Source organism: Chionomys nivalis, chromosome 13 (genome assembly GCF_950005125.1).
Source record: "Chionomys nivalis chromosome 13, mChiNiv1.1, whole genome shotgun sequence".
Lineage (NCBI taxonomy): Eukaryota > Metazoa > Chordata > Mammalia > Rodentia > Cricetidae > Chionomys > Chionomys nivalis.
The window spans coordinates 5,986,428-6,007,671 of NC_080098.1; the positions used below are offsets into that span (position 1 = coordinate 5,986,428).

The 21,244-nt window shown below is 38.1% G+C and overlaps 1 protein-coding gene across 1 annotated transcript in view; it reads left to right on the forward strand.

Annotated features, from left to right (window-relative positions):
• Kif5b (kinesin family member 5B) overlaps positions 1–21,244 on the forward strand; it is a 54,974-nt gene that overhangs the window by 15,859 nt on the left and 17,871 nt on the right. Inside the window, exons 3-14 of the mRNA XM_057786987.1 lie at positions 6,707–6,780; positions 7,784–7,888; positions 8,295–8,343; positions 8,943–8,998; positions 9,087–9,174; positions 9,342–9,466; positions 11,420–11,524; positions 12,104–12,249; positions 13,053–13,201; positions 14,648–14,841; positions 16,345–16,413; positions 20,243–20,449. Coding sequence (XP_057642970.1) covers positions 6,707–6,780; positions 7,784–7,888; positions 8,295–8,343; positions 8,943–8,998; positions 9,087–9,174; positions 9,342–9,466; positions 11,420–11,524; positions 12,104–12,249; positions 13,053–13,201; positions 14,648–14,841; positions 16,345–16,413; positions 20,243–20,449 — 1,367 coding nt within the window. The remainder of the gene's footprint in view (positions 1–6,706; positions 6,781–7,783; positions 7,889–8,294; positions 8,344–8,942; positions 8,999–9,086; positions 9,175–9,341; positions 9,467–11,419; positions 11,525–12,103; positions 12,250–13,052; positions 13,202–14,647; positions 14,842–16,344; positions 16,414–20,242; positions 20,450–21,244) is intronic.

The following is a 21,244-nucleotide window of genomic DNA, read 5'->3' on the forward strand; positions in this document are numbered from 1 at the left end:
CTTTTTCTACATAAGTTTTCAGTTTCTTACTTGGTTTATGTGGTAAAAAGATCCATTCCAAGATAATATCATCTCTCTGCATTAAAATTCCTGTAGGGGAAATTTTTGATGGTAGTATGACGAGAATACAGTCGAGCTCTGGATTTACCCTGTCCACATGCGCCTGTTGTAATTTTTCCTCAATCATTGTCAGTTCCTTTTCTGCTTCAGCTGTTAATTCTCTGGGACTGTTTAAATCTTTGTCACCATCCAAGGTTTTGTTCAAATGAATTATTAGATCAGGTGTTATCCCAATAGCTGGCCGTAGACTGGAAATGTCCCCTAATAGTCTTTGAAAGTCATTAAGAGTCCGTAGGCGATCTCTCCGAATTTGTGCCTTTTGTGTCTTAATTTTTTGTAAACCTATTTTATAACCTAAATAATTAACAGAATCTCCCTTCTGAATCTTTTCAGGAGCAATTTGCAATCCCCATTTTGGTAAAAGTATTTTTATTTCTTCAAACAGTCTGTTCAAGGTATCCATGTTTGAATCGGATAACAAAATGTCGTCCATGTAGTGATATACTATCGATTTGGGAAATTTCTTGCGTATTATTTGCAATGGTTGATTCACAAAATATTGGCACAGGGAGGGGCTATTTAACATACCCTGGGGGAGGACGGTCCAGTGGTACCTCCTCGAAGGTTGAGAATTATTATAAGTAGGCACTGTGAAGGCAAATTTTTCTCTATCTTCTTTTTGTAAAGGTATAGTGAAAAAACAATCCTTTAAATCAATAACTATGAGAGGCCATCCTTTCGGCAATAAAGAGGGCAAAGGAATTCCAGATTGCAGAGGGCCCATAGGTTGAATAACCTTGTTGATGGCCCTGAGATCTGTCACCATTCTCCATTTACCTGATTTTTTCTTAACCACAAATACAGGAGAATTCCAAGGGCTGGTAGATTCTTCTATATGTCCAGCATCTAATTGCTCTTGTACCAACTGTTCTAAAGCCTGTAACTTTTCCTCAGCTAAAGGCCATTGCTTTGTCCATATTGGTTTCTCAGTCAACCATTTTAAAGGCAAGGCTGTTGGTATCTCTGAAGGGACATCAATTGCTTGTTCTTGTACAGCCCGAATGGCCGGTTTTCTCCGTTTGTAATATCTTTTAATATTATCCCCAGAAATATAGGCTCTAGAAGTAGCAGGAATGTTAATTTGGGTATTCCATTGTTGTAATAGGTCACGACCCCATAAATTCATTGCAATATTGGCTACATATGGCCTTAATTTTCCTATTTGTCCCTCTGGACCTATACATTCAACCCATCTCGTGCTCTGCCTTACTCGAGATAGGGTTCCAATTCCCAGGAGCTGAACATTTACATTCTGAAGAGGCCAATATGGATGCCAAGATTCTGGGGTAATGATACTTACATCCGCACCTGTGTCCAGCAGGCCAGTAATAAAAATGCCATTTACACACACTCTCAGCTTTGGTCTTTGGTCATTTATAGAAGTTTGCCAAAACACACGGAACTCATCTTTCTGATCATTATTTCTTGTAACAGTAGGCATGGGGCTTTCTAATTGTCCTGACGAGTCACGTTCTCTGTAGTAACTGGAAATGACTGAACCATGTTTGCCATGGGGGCCTGTGAGGCCCCCCCTCTCACGTTTCCCGTCTGTATCAGGTTGCCTTGTCTATCTCTTGTAGACCTGCACTCATTCGTCCAGTGTCTGCCCTTTCCACATCTTCTACATAAACCTGAAGGCTGAGTCCTCCTATTTCTGTTATTTCTAGAAGATGCATTATTATTATTCCTGAAAATCCGTTGTCTACAATTCCTTTTCATATGACCCATTTTGCCACAATTAAAACATTTGGTATTCTGATGTCTCCTTTTACCATTGGAAATTGCTTCTTCTACCCATGCTTCAGTGCCATAGTCAAATGTATCAACATCTAGTGTATGCAAGACCCATTCTTCTAATGGCGCTGATCTGAGCTTTAAAGGTCCCAAAATCCTTTTGCATTCCACATTTGCATTTTCATAAGCCAAAGTCTCGATCATTATACGTCTTACTTCTGGGTCAGATATCCCTATTTGTACAGCTTTAGTTATTCTTTGTAAAAAGTCACTAAAGGGTTCTCTCTGACCCTGTTTAACTCTGACAAATGATTCCATCCTCTGTCCTGGGTCTTGCACCCTGTCCCAAGCCCTTAAGGCTGCTGTAGTACACACGGAGAGTATGTTTTCATCCAAATTAGCTTGTTCCTGAGGCTCAGAAAATAGCCCCTCTCCCAAAATTTGATCTATGGAAATCTCAGTTCCCTTTGCTCTTTCTTGCTGTTCTAAAAGTCTAGCCTCTTGCCTGAATAAGCATTTCCATTTTAATTGCGTTCCACTCTCAAGGACAGCAGAGCTCAGCTGAAACCAGTCAGAGGGCGTGACCTTATTCGTGGTGGCCCAAGACCTTAGCATCTCTTTAACAAAAGAGGCATTCATTCCAAAAGTCATTACAGCCTGTTTAATTTCTTTGAGATCATTCATACGGACAGGTTCCCATGTATCTTCCTTGATGAACCTAGGGTTTCTGGAACCAACTACTTTCTCAGTTGTTACAACTGGAAAGGCAGGTAGAACTGTAGGTAGAGCTTTGTGGGAATTGTCCCGGAGGGATTTACCCACAGATTTAGTTAAAATATGCTTTTCTACCTCTTGCTCTTCTTCCTCAGAATTTAGAAATTCCTCAATCATTTCAATTCTATTCACCATTGCCTTCTTTAATGTCTGAATCTCCTGTCCAGAATTATGTTCTAAAGCCTTCATTGAGGATTCTAAAGTATGAAGTTTGTCCATTAGAGATAATGTCTCATCTTTGGACATAAGTTTTATAGCATATACCGTGCCTTCTTGTACAGATAATCTTTCTGTCAATCTGTCATAAGCTTTAGACAAAATCCGATTGTCACATTCAGCAGTTTTGATTCTCTCAGTTAATGTTTCTGTTCCTACTGAAAGGGACTGTAGCTTACGATCCAAATCAGCTGTTCCTTCTTCCATAGTAATGAATTTCTCCTTAATATCAGCCGTTAATATTTCAGTTCCTACTGAAAGGGACTGAAGCTTACAACTCAAATCAGCTGTTCCCTCTTCCATAGTAATGAATTTCTCCTTAACATCAGCCTGTACCTCTTCTAAATTTTTTTCAGTTTGTCGAGTTGTGTTAAACAAAGATGTGTTCTCTGCCTGGAGAACTTCAAACTGATTTTTGAGAAGATTGTTGTCATTCTCAATTGTTTTTAAGCGTTTTTCAGTTTGTCGAGTTGTGTTAAACAAAGATCTGTTCTCTGTCTGGAGAACTTCAAACTGATTTTTGAGAAGATTGTTGTCATTCTCAATTATTTTTAAGCGTTCAACCTCGTCTCGTAAAGACTTTATCATATTTCTATTATCAAACCATACAGTACCAAGGAAAACTACGAATCCCAGAAAGATCCATATCTGTGGGCTGACAGACACTTCTTGTAAAATCTCCCACATGGTACAACTGAAAAGGCTGTTAAAGTCTTGAATGGTAATGTTTTCAGACATTTTTCTTATTTATAAAAGAAAATTATGTACCTGTAATGAAGTTTTCCTGCCAGTGGTGGCTAAAGAAATGCACCTGAGTCCACGTGGTCTAAGCCAGAGCCGGTCTGAAACAATTAACTCAAAACAAAAATTATTGTACTGCCTGTTAAGGAAAGGGGTTGGTGGCTTTTACTTCAAAACCGCGGGTGCTTCACTTAAATCAGGCAGTGAAGGTTTGGAAGAAACAGGGAGCTATTAACTGCTCTGTGGGGGTTGCTGCTCTGCGACCGTAGTGGCCTGGAGTGGGGGAAGGGAAAGCGAGCAGGGAGCACGCTGTAAATCGCCTTCCTGAGCTCAGGCAACTAGCCGGGAAAGGTGGAGCTTGCGCCCCCCCTGTGCCGGGTCGGGGGCAAGATAGCCCGACGTTGGGACGCCAAATGTGGCGGAGCAAATGAATGTAGACAGATTATATAGATATATACAGCTTTAATAAGGAAATAGACTTACAGGACCACAGGTTCCCGCGGCGGAGCAAAAGACAAAAAGGGCTGCTGGGCTCACGCCCGGCAGATTTATCCGTAAACATTAGCCCGAGGCGAACACGCCCCCAATGGGTGGGGCTATGTCCCTACAAAACCTTTCCCTCTAACCCCCACTTAAGATTCTTGCATGTTAATGATCCTGGGATACCCAAGGTCTTTAATAATTTCTTAGCAAAATTGAATTTGAGTTAGTATCTTCATTATTGTATTGCTGTGAAGAGACACCATGACCGTAGCAAGTCTGTAGTAAGACTTTTCTTTGTATCACCAATTCCCAAATAGTGACACTGAGACTTAATATTAATTATGAAAGCTTGGCCTGTAGTTTAGGCTTTTTCCTAACTAGCTCATATAACTTAAATTTAACCCATTTACATTAATCTACGCTTTATATGTGGCGTTACCTCTCTTCCATCTTGCACATCCTGTCTCCTCTAGGTGTCTCCTGGTGTCTCTCTCTCCTGCCTAGATTCATCTCCTCTTCTGTCTCTGCCCAGCAGTCCCGCCTGACCTCTTCCTGCCTAGCTATTGGCCATTCAACTCTTTATTAAACCAATCAGAAGGCACCTTGGCAAGAACACATCTTCACAGTATACAAAAAGATTTTTCCACAGCATAACTCAGAAAAGAAAGCATTTAATTGGAGGTCTGCTTACAGTTTCAGAGGGTTAATCCATTATCATTGTAGTGGGGAAACATAGCTACTCACATAGATGGCATGGTGCTAGAGAAGCAGCTAAGAACTATATCCAGATTTGTAGGCAGGCAGAGTGACCGTGTACCTGGCTTGGACTTTTGAAACTTCAAAGTGAACTCTTGACACAGTTCTTCCAACAAGACCACATCTCCTCCTGATTCTTACCGACCTTAGCTCGTCTATTGGGGACTAAGCATGCAAATATATGAGCCTGTGGGGGCCAATCTCATTCACACCAGAATTGTGTAATACTCATGGGTGGGTTTGTGAGATTCGCAAGCAATTAATTAAGCCTTTTTGTAAAGCTAATTCATACATGTATATTAATTGACAGGGTTTTTGTCTTTTTGGTTTTCTGAGACAGGGTTTCTATGTAGCTCTGGCTGTCTTATAACTTCCTTTGTAGGCCAGGCTGGTCTCTTAACTCACAGAGATCTGCCTCCTGAGCATTGGGATTAAAGGTGTGTACTACCATTGCTGGTCAGTTTTTGTCTTTTAAGACAATAAGACTTTGGAATATAAGTGTAGTGAAATGAGCTTAATGTTGGAAAGTTGATCTTAAGCAGTGGATCTTCAAATTTGTTTCTTAATTGATCACAGAAAATAATCAAGGCCTGAAAGTAATTGCTTGTATGGATAATTACTGGAAGCTACTATTAAATATACCTTAACTTTTTAAAGATTTATTATTACAATTTTTTAAAGATTTATTTATTATGTATACAGTGTTCTGCCTGCATGCCAGAATAGGGCACCATAGTCTCATTGTAGATGGTTGTAAACCACCATATGGTTGCTGAAAATTGAAGTCAGGGCCTCTGAAGAGCAACCAGAGCTCTTAACCACTGGGCCATCTCTCCAGCTCCTGTTTTTATTATTTTAAAGTCTGTGTGTGTGCTGATGTGCACACACTAGTGAGTGCAGATTCCCCTGGAGGCCTGAATCTTTAGATTGCCTAGAGAAAGAGTTACAGGTGGTTCTAAGCCACCCCATGTAGATGTTGGGAACTGAATTTGGATCCTGTGGAAGAACAGGAAGCTCCCTTAACAACTGAATCATCTGTCTTAATTAGGGTTACTGTTGTCATGAAACACCATGACCAAAAGCAACTTGGGGAAAATAGGGTTTATTTCACTCACAGTTTTAGATACCAGTTCATCATCAAAAGCAGTGAGGAGGAACCTGGAGGCAGGAGCTCATGCATAGGTCATGGGGGTATTGCTTACTGCCTTTCTTTTCATGGCTTGCTTAGCCTTATTCCCACCCCCCTTCCCTCACCTTCAAGACAGTAACAGTCCTGGCTGTCCTGGAACTCACTTTGTAGATCAGTCTGGCCTTGAATACACAGACATTAGCCTGTCTCTGTCCCCCACCCCAACCCCGAAGCTGAGATTACAAGCATGCACCACCAGTGCCTGACTGCTCAACCTACTTTCTAATAGAACCCAGATCCACCAGCCCAGAGATAGCCTCACCCACAATGGGCTGGTTCCTTCCATATCAATCACTAAGAAAAGAAAATTACCTACTGCCGGGCGGCAGTGGCAGAGGCAGGCAGATCTCTTGAGCTCGAGGCCAGCCTGGTCTACAGAGCAAGTTCCAGGACAGGCTCCAAAGCTATAGAGACCCTGTCCAAAAAAAAAGAAAAGAAAGAAAAAAGAAAAACATCCAAAATAAATAAAAATGACATACAGGCCTGCCTATAGCCAGATCGTATGGAGGCATTTTCCTAATTGAGGTTCCCTTCTCTGAGATGACTCTAGCTTATGTCAAGTTGACATAAACTAGCCATCTCTCCATGCATTCTTTTTATGACTTTATAAACACTCTACACATTAAACTTTAATCACTTCTTAAGTACTTTATTTAATGTCCCGGAAATACAAGGTCTTTTGTTTTTTCACAGATGTTCTTGAGGGCTACAATGGAACAATATTTGCATATGGGCAAACATCATCTGGGAAGACACACACAATGGAGGTAACATTTCATAATCTTTGCTTGAATATAGTTTACAGCATAAATAACTCATCCATTTTGATTTCTTGCAGTTAATTCATCATGCTTAAATGTTTTTATTTACTCTTTGTCTTTTCTCATGCAAATGATTCAGAAGTGTTGGATTCTAATGAGCTCCTGAGCTTGATTAGTAACCTGTACCTATATTTTGTATTATGAAGTCTTTTACTGGTTAGTGTAACTATAAGATAAGGAACATTTTAGAATTAAACATTTGTTTTTCTACCATGTGGGAAAATTTAGATGATTATAAGTGACTAATTTCTCCTGAATATCTGCTATACTTTTCTAATAAGATTATCCCCTCCCTTCTCAGTTCTGCTCTTTAATACTAGATATGACTGTCCTTTTCTGACTTTGTTCCTAGAAAACAGCCTGAGATCCCTGCTGCAGGCCATCTGGGTTTATCATTTATCTGAATGTACTGTATAAAGTAAATGACAACTTATTTTTGTAATTTTCACAAAATAATAGAAATAAAGACATTCCTAGTATTTGCATAAATTTGATTTAGTGTAGAAAATAATGTGTATTTATATGAAAAGAAATTAAAATCTTCTGTTTATTTTACAAATGCAGATGATCTAAATCTAGTACTTAAAGAATTTAGTTGGTGGCTAAGTGGTGGTGGCGTGTGCCTTTAGTCTTAGCACTCGAAGGCAGAGACAGACAGATCTCTGAGTTTGAGGTGAATATGGTCTACAGAGCAAAATCCAGGACAGCCAGGGCTACACAGAGAAACCCTGCCTCATAAAAAGAAAAGGAAAGAACTTAGTTGGTTTGTGGTTATACATATTATATGTAATAGCTGAAATTCTTAATTATTTATAGAACAACTTCTACCAAAAGAAAAAGCCAGACATAGTTCTTATCTGATTAATTATATATTATTAAAGAGTCAAAGATTTTGTTTTTAATTTATCTCAGAAAATTTGTTAAAAATTCTGCTTTTCTTTTCATACAGGGTAAACTACATGATCCAGAAGGCATGGGTATTATTCCAAGAATAGTGCAAGATATTTTTAATTATATTTACTCGATGGATGAAAATTTGGAATTTCATATTAAGGTAAATTCCAATGGGAAAAGTTATTTTCCAAAATAGCTGCTTTCTTAAAGTCAATTTCAAAAAGTTGTTATAGGTAGATAAGGTTGAAGGATCATTAGAGTTAGCAAGCTGATTCTAGTTCATATGCCATTAGATGACTGCCTGGGTTAGCTAAATCTGTTCTTAGCTTCTCTCCCTGTAAGATTCCCATCACATTTAACTGTTCTGTCCGTTGTGAGTGATTTGTAACAGAAATGGGCTTCTCATTCTTCCAGCAGCCTTGTAGCTCACATTTTCCTGTTAGCGTGTGCACTGCTGCTGGTGTGGTGTCCTAGTCTGCACATCGGTCGCTCAGACTGCACTGCTTGTAAAGTGAGCACACTGTTGTAGTTTTGGTGAACTGAGGTTTTCTTTGTTTGTGCTTTAGGTTTCATATTTTGAAATATATCTGGATAAGATAAGGGACCTTTTAGATGGTAAGTTAAATTATTGCTCTAATAATTTTAGTAGTACCTATTTCTCTTCTAGTAATAGATGTTCTTAGTAACATGGATGAAATTTCATGAAGTGACATGCTGTACATAGGATAACTTACAGCATATGGGTACTTAAATTTTTTTTAATTTTTTATTTTAAAGGCAATTTTTAAATTTATTTTTAAAGGAATAGCTCTTTGTAGCTAGTAGGGAACCTGAACATGATCTGCCATCATATGGGCAATTCTTAAGTGGTAATGAGAACTTTAAACTAAAAGTTGTAGGCTTAAACCAAATGTTAGTCTCAGTTGTTAGATGTGTTGTTCTTCCCTCAGGCCCAATGTTCTTATTTATAAAATGTAGGTGGTAGAAGTCTGAATGGATCTAAATTGTATATTGTTACTTTAGTTTCCAGATACTCTCCTAGTATGTTAACAAGGCCTTGCTTTTTTATAGTAATACATATATAATATGTACAATAAATATTTTTAAGTTTTCCTCCTGTTGGACTGCTAAGGGAAGCCTTGCACTTACATTAGTTATTTCATAGCTGATAGTAGAGTTCAGGTGATCTCGCTAATACAGCCTTTCTGTTCCAGTTTCAAAGACCAACCTTTCCGTCCATGAAGACAAAAACCGTGTTCCTTACGTGAAGGTACTTATAGAAGGAATGACTACTGTAGACAGCCCAGTAACAGGTTTTTAAAAGGATACTAACAATACATTTTAAAATTATTCCTTAGGGGTGCACAGAGCGTTTTGTATGTAGTCCAGATGAAGTGATGGATACCATAGATGAAGGGAAATCCAACAGACACGTAGCAGTCACAAGTAAGTGGAATATTCCTTAGTACCGGCTAGGGCATGTCGGTCTTACATTCTTTCAATGAGGATAATGCAGTCTATTAGTTTGAAGATATTTCTAATATAAAATAATGCATGTGGGAAATCATTAGTGAAAGAACTGTATTTATAGTTGCTTACTAATTTTGTTGCAGATATGAATGAACATAGCTCTAGAAGTCACAGTATATTTCTGATTAATGTAAAACAAGAGAATACACAAACGGAACAGAAACTGAGTGGAAAGCTTTATTTGGTTGATTTAGCTGGCAGTGAAAAGGTAAACCCTCTCTTGAAATTCTGATAGATACTTAGGCATTTCTGTAAACTTTACTTCGAATTGAAATTATATGCTACCTATTATTGTATCTTGAGAACTTGTGAAATTGGACTTGTTTATCTGAGAATTATAACTGTTGATACCAGTGCTATGTGATAACTGAATAACCTGTTTTTAAGTTACTGTCATTGACTGTATTTGATCCAGTCAGTAGATACACTGTTTGAATTAAGATGTATGTCCTTATTGACAAATTGTTAACATGCCCTTACAACTTTATTTTCTATCCCTGTCTGCAACCTTTCTGGTTTGGTTTTACAGTTGTCCCTTGGTATCATGGGGGATTGGTTTAGGACCCCTCAGACTACCCTCATTAATATACCAACATCCACAGGTGCTCAGGTCGCTTATAAAATCATACAGTGTTTGCATAGACCCTACACACATTCTTTTATATAGTAATACTCTCTAGATTACTACTAATATTTATTGTAGTATAAAGACCACATAAATGGATGATAAACTATATTGTTTAGAGACTGTTGACCAGAGACTAAGTTCATATATATTGAATACAAATGCAGTTTGTTTTGGAATGCTTCTTATCTTATCTTTGACTAGTTGAGTTCATGGGTGTAGTTGTTTCTATTACTCTTTGTTCTTTGGGGGCCTGCCACCCAGTTCCTAAACAAATATAGGAGGCTTATTCTTACTTGTGAATGCCTGGCCTTAGCTTGGCTTATTTCTAGCCAGCTTTTCTTAAATTATCCCATCTACCTTTTGCCTCTGTGCTTTTACCTTTCTCTATTCTGTTTATCTTTTCTTTCCTTCTTATTCTGTGTCTGGCCAGGTGGCTGGATGACTGGCCCCTGGCATCCTCCTTTTTTCCTCCCTCCCTTGTTCTATTCCTATTTATTCTCTCTGCCAGGCAGCCCCACCTATTTCTCTCTTCTGCCTAGCTACTGGCTGTTCAGCTCTTTATTAGACCAGTTAGGTGTTTTAGACAGGCTTCACAGAGGTAAACAAATGCATCATAAAAGAATGCAACACTTGTTTGCATCATTATACAAATATTCTACAACACAAACAAATATAACACATTTTCAACTAATATTCCACAACACATGGATATAGGAGGGTCAACTGTACCAACGGGGACTCTTGCTTTATTATTATGGTACTATATGATTCTAATTTTAGTCTACAAAAAAATGAGTATAGTGTCCTTGTTTTTTTTTTTAATTGTATACTTGTTTTTTAAATCACAGGTTAGCTTATGTAGTATTTTAGAACTGTGTTCTTTTATTTTTACCAGTTATGACATCTTTTAAACTTAGTTGATTTTCAGTTTCTTGTAGCACAACTAATAAAAACAAGGAACAGATATTAGGGTTCAGGCTGAAGATCAGAAAAACAAAGTGGCCAGCCACTGACTCTTACCTCTACCTCAGACTAAAATGGACAATCCTGCTTTCCCAAATGCTCAGACTGAGACTGAGAATGAGATCGGTCTCCTCCCATCTTATCTTCCTCTCTAGTGCTGGGATAAAAGATGTGTGCCACCACTGCCTGGCCTCTATTGCTGACTAGTTTTGCGCTCTGATTTTCAGGCAAGCTTTATTTATTAAAATACAAATAATATACCACTATAGTTTCTTATTTCCTAATGTAGCAAAGAGATTAACAATAGAAACTACAAATTTAAATGTAAATTTGTTACTGTCAAAAGCATACTAAAAACATTTGATATTTCTTTAATCACATTATACAATTAGTTGTTTGACCAGGTTCTTAGAATAGTAAGTGTGCAAGGAATCTTAGTTCCTCAGTATGAATACCATTTTTCCTCTGTAATTTTATACTGCTGTTTATTGATGGCTTTTTAGAAAATTGGAAGAAAATTACCTTAAATTAATATAAATTTGCTTTATTATTGTGTAATCTTTTTCATAGGTTAGTAAAACTGGAGCTGAAGGTGCTGTGCTAGATGAAGCTAAGAACATCAACAAATCACTTTCAGCACTTGGAAATGTCATTTCTGCTTTGGCAGAGGGCAGTGTGAGTATACGTGCATGTTAGCTCCCTGTTCTGAGACTATACATGTGCAGAAATGTCAATCTGAATAAGTGTGTATGCTGTCTTCTGAGCTTAGCAGTGAATCCTAGCTCCTATCTTAAAATCAAATAGTTAAAATAAATAATCCAGCCAGGCCTAGGAAACACGCCTGATCAAAGCGCAGAAGTGGGGTAATTTAGAGTTACAGAACTTAACCCCAGCACTCGGGAGGCAGACAGAGCTGTACACAGAGAAACCCTGTCTTTAAACACCACAAAAAAAAAAAAAAAAAAAAAAAAAATAGCCCGGGCAGTGGTGGCGCACGCCTTTAATCCCAGCACTTGGGAGGCAGAGGCAGGCGGATCTCTGTGAGTTCGAGACCAGCCTGGTCTACAGGAGCTAGTTCCAGGACAGGCTCCAAAACCACAGAGAAACCCTGTCTCGAAAAACCAAAAATAAAAAAGAAAAAATAATAATAATAGAATAAAAAAGGGGGGGAGAGAGAGAGAAAGAAAAGTTATAGAACAATTTCTATTGTACAAAAACTCACTGGTTTTGTGTTTTCTTGGTTTCTGTGTGTAGACCTACGTTCCATACCGAGATAGTAAAATGACCAGAATTCTTCAAGACTCTTTAGGTGGTAACTGCAGGACCACTATTGTCATCTGCTGCTCTCCGTCATCATACAATGAGTCTGAAACAAAATCAACACTCCTCTTTGGTCAAAGGTTTGTTGTTAAATACAAAATCGAAGGCCAGGCAGTGGTCGCACACACCTTTCATGCCAGCATTCAGGAGGTAGAAGCAGGCAGATCTCAGTGAGTTCAAGGCCAGTCAGGACTATAAAAACATACCCTGTCTCCAAAAAACAACCTAAAAAACAAAGTCTAAAGATACTTGTGCATAAAGGTTATTATGTCAGATAGCTACTACTCAAATCCAAATCTATACATTTTTATCAGAGAGCTGGATCCTGTACTTTTCAAGCAGGATATAGGTAATATTATTAGATCCCTTATTTTAGACTAATGAGCTTTGACTTTTCATAAACATTAAAATTGATTTTGAAATTTAGTCACATTTTTGTGGGAATCTAATTTCCCATTGATGAAAGTAAACATTTGAACCAGATGATAAAGTAAAAGCTTGTCTATTTATGAGCCTGTATTAAGTTCACTGACATACCTAACAGACTCAAAGTAATGTACATGAAATGGCTACTATAGGAAAATCAATGACATTATCTTACAGCTGCAATAATAATAAGTATATTTTCTTAGTTTTGATTGTTTGTGTGTTTGTTTTTGTTTAATGTTACCAAAGACTTAGGGCTAACAAGTTTATTTGGGTTGTCAATAGATAATACTCTTATGTGATATCTTTTGTTGTTTATTCTAAGAAAAAATAGATAATCTTGGACAAATTGTTACTTAGCTATAAATAGGAATGTCAAATAAAAATACTTTCAGTCATATCCTCTTTTTTGTAATTACTACTTTTTCTTAATTATTTCCATAATTGCATCTCTTAGGGCCAAAACAATTAAAAACACAGTCTGTGTCAATGTAGAGTTAACTGCAGAGCAGTGGAAAAAGAAGTATGAAAAAGAAAAGGAAAAAAATAAGACTCTGCGAAACACCGTTCAGTGGCTTGAAAATGAACTCAACCGATGGCGTAATGGTAATGATTTAAGGATTTGTCGTTTAAATTTTCTCACTTGGGGCTATTTTACATACTTGAGATTTTTATAGGAATGCTAAATGAAAATAAAACCTATTTTCAGTTTTTAAACAGGTTTCCATCTTCAAGTAAAGATCACAATCTGTCATTAAATGTTTACTTAACAGTAGCTGGTACAGTATCGTAAGGCGCCTAGGTTAGAAAGGAGTCAGTAACAGGCAGATTTGATGGATTTCAAAGATGCGAGTACGATGAGTGTAAGTTCCAGATGTCCAGATCTTAGGGACAGAGCTTTGTGGTACATGCGTAGCACTTGGGAAGCAGAGCCTCAATGACTTTTTAGGTTTGGCCCTGCCTAGCCTATGTAACAGTGCCTTGTATAAAATATGTATACATACTTAGACACACACACACATACTACATTTATATATGTTTATATATGAAACATAGCTGGGAGTGGTAGCACACGATTTTAGTCCCAGCTTTTGTAAGACAGGGTCTGGTCTACATGAAAAGACTACCAATCTCAAAAACAAACAAACCTCAACAACAGAGCAGAAAGAAAAGTTGATAAGAGCTGCTAACATTGAGTAAAGGGAGGAACCGAGAAGACTTGTGAAATGGGACGTGCTACCCATCACTTTACAAAAACATTAATCTCAACAGCTGAAAAATAGAACTTGATAGAGTTTAATAATAAGCAAAATTTCAATGAATCTTTTAGATTTCTTTTGTCTCTGTATTCCTTACCCAAGATAGGGAGAAAGCAAAGGAAATAAGTGTACATTAGACCCCCTCTACATTATATCTCACACAGATGCCTACAGTCCCATCCCAGTGCCAGGTGGGAACTTACAGCCTCGGGCTTTAAGTCTACTAAATGGACTCTTGTCTCCAACATCAGCAACCCCAGGGTTTGGATAGCTCTCAGCAGCAGACAGGCCTCATTGGTGCACCACTGTAGAAGCCCCGGCTTTTGAACCATATGTAATATTCTGTCCAGCATCTCTGGATGGGCTGACTGTTGCTGGTCTTTCTTGAACAAATATAATCTGCAAAAGCTAGAATAAGTAGTTAGTTCTTCAAATGCTGACATCATGTATGATAAGGATCATTCAGGAAAACATGGCACTACAAGGATATAAAAGAAAGTGCCGGTGGTTGACCCTGAAAAAATAGAGATGAGCGAATCACCTGATAATTCAGAGTAGCTGTTGTAACCAAGCTCTGAAAATTGCAAAGTATAGAAAGACAGTTGAAGGAAGTGAAAACATTGACTAGAATGAGAAATTTACCCGAGAAATTAAAGTACATTTTAAAGCTCAAACAGCTCTGTGCTAGACATGGCAGTAGAGAGCACCAACTGGGTCAGACGAGCAGAGGGAGAGGAGTGTGCGAGTTTTAGATGTGCAGATTTGTAGTGACCATTTCATTGTCTTGTTTTAGGGGAGACAGTGCCTATTGATGAGCAGTTTGACAAAGAGAAAGCCAATTTGGAGGCTTTCACAGCAGATAAAGATATTACCATTACCAATGATAAACCAGCGGCTGCACTTGGAGTAGCTGGCAGTTTTACAGATGCTGAAAGAAGGAAGTGTGAAGAAGAAATCGCTAAATTGTATAAACAACTTGATGACAAGGTAGATTTCATATACCTTGTTTTATGTTTTCTGTTTTGTTTTAGAATGCTGTTGATCAGTATTTTTATTTAATTTCAGTTTTAAGGTTCCTTGTGGTCTACATCTTCCTTTATTTCTCTTAGCTTTTAGAAAGCCATGATATTGCCAGGTGTGATGGAACATGCTGAAATTCTTGCACTTGGGAGGTGGAGGCAGGAGGACCAAGAATATTCTAGCCTTGATTATATAGTGGTTGTATGAGACCCACGGTGATTGTAGGGGATTGGGGAATCATGTTAACAGAAAATTTAAAAGCTGACTTCAAGGGCTTGGGGATACAGTTAAGTTGTAGAATATTTGCATTGCATGGGGCTTTGGATTCCATTAGCAACACCAGGGAAAGAAAATACAATATCAGTTCTGTGTAGAAATTGTATATAAACAAACTGCTCCATATGATGGGGGCATACCTATAATACTAGCATACAAGAAGCTAAGGGAGGAGAATCACCAGTTTGAGGCCAGCTGGAGATACCCTATTTTAAAAGCAAACAAACAACAACAGTAACAAAAATTCAGAACATGGCTCCTTGGTAGAGTGCATGCTACTTGCCTAGAATGATCTGGACATCCTACCTACCCCTTAAAAACAGACAAAATGTAATAGGATAATTTGGCATTGGGTCACTGAAGAATCATAATGAAGCAACCATTTAAAATTAGGGATCTGAAGACCCTCATAAGAGATCATGGAAGAGAGGAAAGGACAAAGAATAGAGAGTTGTTATCTTCCCTGCTTACATCACTTAGCAAAAAGACAGGCATAAACACAGTGGAAATAGAACATAGTTTGGTTTGATTTGATTTGGTTTGTTGTTTATGTTTTGTGTATGTGTGTTTTGTTTTGGTTGGTTGGTTGGTTGGTTGGTTGGTTGGTTGGTTGGTTGGTTGGTTTTGCGAAACAGGTTTCCCTGTGCGACTCTGGCTCCTGAAACTTACTCTGTAGATCAGGCAGGCTGGCCTCAAACTCAGAGATCCACCTACCTCCACCTCCCAACTGCTGGGATTAAAAGCATGTATCACCACCACCCAATGGTTTTGGGTTTTGAAGAGACTACATAACCAGTATTTTCAGTAGTAACTTAAATTATAACTAATTTTTTAGCCTTTAAAGATATTCCATAAACTTTGGACCTTTTCGTGGTTGTACAGCAAATGGCACATTATTAATGAAGAAAAGCCAGGTTCCCGTTTCAATTTTCCTTAGGAATTTAATTCAGGTGGTGGTGGCGCACACCTTTAATCCCAGCACTTGGATTTGGGAGGCAGAGGCAGGCGAATCTCTTTGAGTTTAAGGTCAACCTGGTCTATAGGGAGAGTTCCAGGACAGCCAGGGCTACACACAGAAATCTGATCTCTAAAAACAAAACAAAACATATTCTGTGGACTGTTTTGGAGGAGTTGGTGTTGGGAAACAAGCCACATTATAGTCCACTTTGCTAACGGGATCCTTTACATTTTTAGGATGAAGAGATTAATCAACAAAGTCAACTGGTGGAGAAATTGAAAACGCAAATGTTGGATCAGGAAGAGGTGAGTTAAGTGCTTTCAGAATAGCTTTAGTGTTTATCATCTGAAGATAAAGGAATCTATGGAGCTCAGATTATGTTAAGTATTATACTTTTAAAGTTGTTGAGTGTGTGCATGCTTAATTGTCAATGTACTATGAGATTAATCATTGCTTATATTGAATGAAGCAGAGACTGATTTCCTCCTTTAAATGCTTTTTGTTGCTTGGTTTTGAAGTTTGAGTTTCCTCTTATGGAAGGGAGAAGACAGCTTCTACAAAATGTTTATTTTTGCCAGCTGTAGTGATTTATAATCATCATAAGCTTATAATCTCAGAAGTAGGGGTACTGTGGTAGGGGAATTCCAAATTTAAGGCCAGCAAAGACTTCATAGTGAGCCACTTTCTCAGAAACAACAGTAGTGAAATTTTGGACCACCGTATGTCTTTGAGCTTTTTAACTGGACTTCTCTCATGGCTTGTTCAGCTTGATTTCTTACAGCACCCAGAACCCCCAGCCCTGAGTTGGTACCAGCTCCTATGGGACAGGTCCCTCTCACATCAATCATCAATCAAGAAAATTCACCATAGCCTTGCCCACAGGCCTGTCTGGTAGGGACATTTTCTCAGTTGAGGTTCCCTCTTCTGAAATGAATCTAACTTGCATCAAATTGTCATAGCCAGCATGAGCTGAAGAGATGGCTCAGTGATTCAAAGCTCTGGCTGCTCTTCCAAGCACCTGTGTTCGATTCCCAGCACCCACATGGCAGCTCCCAACTATCTGTAATTCCAGTTCTAGGGGATCTGACACCCTCACACAAACATGCAGGCAGAACACCCAGTGTACATAAAATAAAAAAATAAATAAATCATTTTTTTAAAAAGCCAACATGCTGGACAGTGGTGGCACATGCCTTTAATCCCAGTACTGAGGAGGCAGAAGCAGGGGGTAGATCACTTACTTTGAGTCCAGCCTGGTCTACTAGAGCACGTTTCAGGAGAGCCAAGGCTGCACAGAGAAGCCCTCTCTCAAAAAACAAACAACTAGCCAGTATAATAGGTGTATAATAAATCATAAAGAAATTTATTTTAGAACAGTTCTTTGGTATGCATTTATTCTCGCTATTAAAAATGAAAGCAGATTTGAATACTAATGAATGTCTCACCTTTTGTTTTGTTTTCTGAGATAGGGTTTCTTTGTGTAACAGCTCTGACTGTCCTGGAACTTGATTTGTAGATCAAATTGACCTCAGATTCACAGAGATTGGCCTGCCTCTGCCTCCCAAGCTCTGGTATTAAAGGTGTGCCCCACTACCGCCCGACCTCATGCCAGTTTTTAAAATCAAGTATTCTAGCCTGGTAGTAGAAGTGCACACCTGTAATCCCAGCACTCAGGAGGCAGAGACAGGCAGATCTCTTGAGTTCAAGGTCAGCCTGATCTATAGATAGAATTCAGAGACATCGAGGACTACACAGAGAACCCCTATCTTGAAAAACCATAATAATAATAATAATAAATTCTAAAACATTACCACCATAAGTTTGATGTTTACATATTGGGAGAATAATAGTCTAAAATAATACCACCATAAAATTTGATATTTATATTTTGGGAGATGATGGTAGAAAAATATTAAGTCTTTATTCTCCATAATTAAATCACCTTATTTCTATAAGAACAGAAACCTTTATATGCACAATAAAAACACTGTCGTTAATAACATACAATCTTGGGACCTGAGCCCAGATATCTAGAGTTCTTTGATCCATACAGGCTTGGGGATGGTTAAATATTACATGTTCATATCGCAGACTGTCAAGATACATGCTGTAAAATGGAGGCGGTGTGTGAGTGTGTGTGCCAGAAACACCTGATTTAGTTCTTGATTAGTTTTGGTTTCCTTTTGGTCATTGATAAGAAACTTTTACTGCTGATACATTTTTCATAGCTCTATGCCAGGTTGTTACTCAGAATTTAAAAGCTGGGACTAAACCATTGTTACGAAAGATAGTTTCTGAACACATTGACTTAGTCATTGTATTAATTAGGGTTCTCTAGAGGAACAGAACATTGTAGGGGATTTATTAGAATGCATTACTTTAGAATGTGGTTCAGCTAGCTTAACAGCAGCTGTCTACCAACAGAATATCCAAGAATCTATTAGTTGTTCAGTCCACAAGGCTGGATGTCTCAGCTGGTATTCAACTATAACAGAATTGCAAAGAAGTGGTCTCTAATGCCTACTTGGAGGGAACGGACTTACCACAGAGTGAGAGTAAGGAAGGAAGAGTAAAACTTCCTTCTCCACGTCCTTACATGGAGAATATGTCCCAGGTTGAAGGTGGATTGTCTCACCTGAAAGAGCTGGACCAGAAATGGGCCTTCCTACTTCAAATGATTTAAATTAAAAAAAAAAAAAAAAAAAATCCCTCACAGGTATACCCAGCCATTTATTTGGGTTTTAGTTAATTCCAGATATAATCAATTTGACAACCAAGAATACCCATCACTGTTGTTAGTAATTGTGTAATTTTCAATGTGACTTTTTTTGGAAATGTGAATGTCACATGAATAAACATACTTTTACTCCTTCATGCTGTCTTCCTACACCCAGTCTGTGCCATTTTTCATCTTATTTCTCCCATGTTTCTCTTATGATTTAGTCTGGATCCTCACTTCACCCAATACAGTGGAGATAATTGAAAAATAGTCCCTATTTAAGGTGTTTTGAGAGGCTGAAGGAATAGAATTGCTATAAGCTCCAGTAGACTGAATATCCATCACCAGGAAAATCAGTTTATCTTTATGGAGTATTGAGACACAGTCTTGCTTTTTAGCCTGGAACTCCACATTGAGCCCATGCCTGGGGTCTTCTTATTTACTTCAGCCATAGCAGTGGTCTTGGAGGGACGCTGTTAGCATTTGGGATTTGATAATTTTTTACTCTTCTGTTCTTTGTACTGTGTGGGACATTTAGCATTCGTTATTCCTGTTTTCTAATGCTATTAATAGCCATTACTAACATTCCCATGCGTTTCCAAATGTTTTTGCTGAAAAGTAACTGACCTGTATGATCCTTTTCTTCTCTCCAGTTCAAGCTTTAATATGCTGAAATGTTTCTCTGAGGCATAACTTAGAGGCCACCCTTAGTTCCCTAAAGCAGATCTAAGCTCTTGAGAGATGATTTACTTTGATTTCATGTGTATATCTGAGTGCCTGCACATATGCATGTGTAGCGTGTGTGTGCCTGGTGCCCTTAGAGAACAGAAGGCATTTGATTCCCTGAAATTGGAGTTAGAGACAATTTTGTTCTTCCTGATATGGGTGGGTGCTAAATTCTGAGTTCAGATCTTCTGGAAGAACTGCAAGTGTTCTTCAATGTGAGCCATTTCTCCAGCTCCAGATCCAAATGTTTAAAGAACTAATCATTTTGGACTTGGACTTGGGGTTTTAAACATGGTACTCGCAAGTCTAGAATCCTCTTCCTTTTAATTTTTAAAATTTATTTACATGACTAAAGTCTACTTCTTAGCTAACTTCTCCATGAATACCATCCAGAAAGATATTCCTTTTCTATGGTACCAATCAGTCTGATGTCTCTTCTATGCTATTAAACTCTGCCTTGTATTGCCCTTATTTTCCTGGACCAGTTTAGTAGATTTCTCAAAGACAGAGTGTTACTTTTCTCCCTTTCTGTACTCCACAAAGTGTAGCCGAGTGCCTGCACATAGTAGGTCATCTGTGTATCAACATCTTTAATGTTGCTACTTTTCATCTCTCGTTTTTGTAAATCTTGAAGCGAATGAATATTGTCTCACGAGTTTGTTAAAATTCTGTTTTACTCTTTCATACAGCTTCTGGCATCAACCAGAAGGGATCAAGATAACATGCAAGCTGAACTGAATCGCCTACAAGCAGAAAATGATGCCTCCAAAGAGGAAGTCAAGGAAGTTTTACAAGCCTTAGAGGAGCTGGCTGTAAATTATGATCAGAAGTCTCAGGAAGTTGAAGACAAAACCAAGGAATATGAATTGCTTAGTGATGAATTGAATCAAAAATCTGTAAGATAAGTTTGGTTTTATTTATACTTAAGTATAAGTTATGTTAAATGAAAAGTTATTTTAGTAAGCTATTCCTATATATGCCCAAGATATTGGTAACATCAGCTCTCAAGACAGTCAGGTCTCACCCTCACTTGTTACATATAAACCCTAGGAGGTAGAGCAACAGGGTTATAATTTTCATTCCTAAAAGTATATTGATACATAATTTAATTGTTAATTTAAATGATGTTGGCTATTTCTATTGTTTGGAAAAAAATAACACACGTTTTAGTAAAATTATCGATGATCAAACTCAAATTAAGAAATATGCATGTAAGAAAATAGTAAATGTAACCAGATATTGTGGCGTGTGTCTTTAATTATAGCACTAGGGAAGAGAGACAGAGAGATAGCTGTAAATTCCGGAACAGCCTGAGCTATACAGTGATCACCTGTCTCAGCAAAACCAAGAGAGAGGAAGGGAGGGAGGAAGTGCCATCTAATTGAGTTATTCAGAGTGTCATGCGTACATTATTTTGAATAATTATTGTTTTGCTCGCTGGAATACTAACTCTTTGCAGCACAAGGACTAGGACCTCAAGGTTATGTAGCAGATGGAGATTTATGTGGGTTGCTTACTTCCTGGAGTGACATCAGAAATAGCAAATAGCTATTATTATTTCAACAACACTGATCCTATGTTCCAGATGTTAATATGTGACTTTCTGCTTAGAAATTAGTACCTAGATGTATTCAGTATTGGTGTCTGCCGTACCTTTCCTACCTGTGCTCACGTGTCTGAAAGAAACTAGT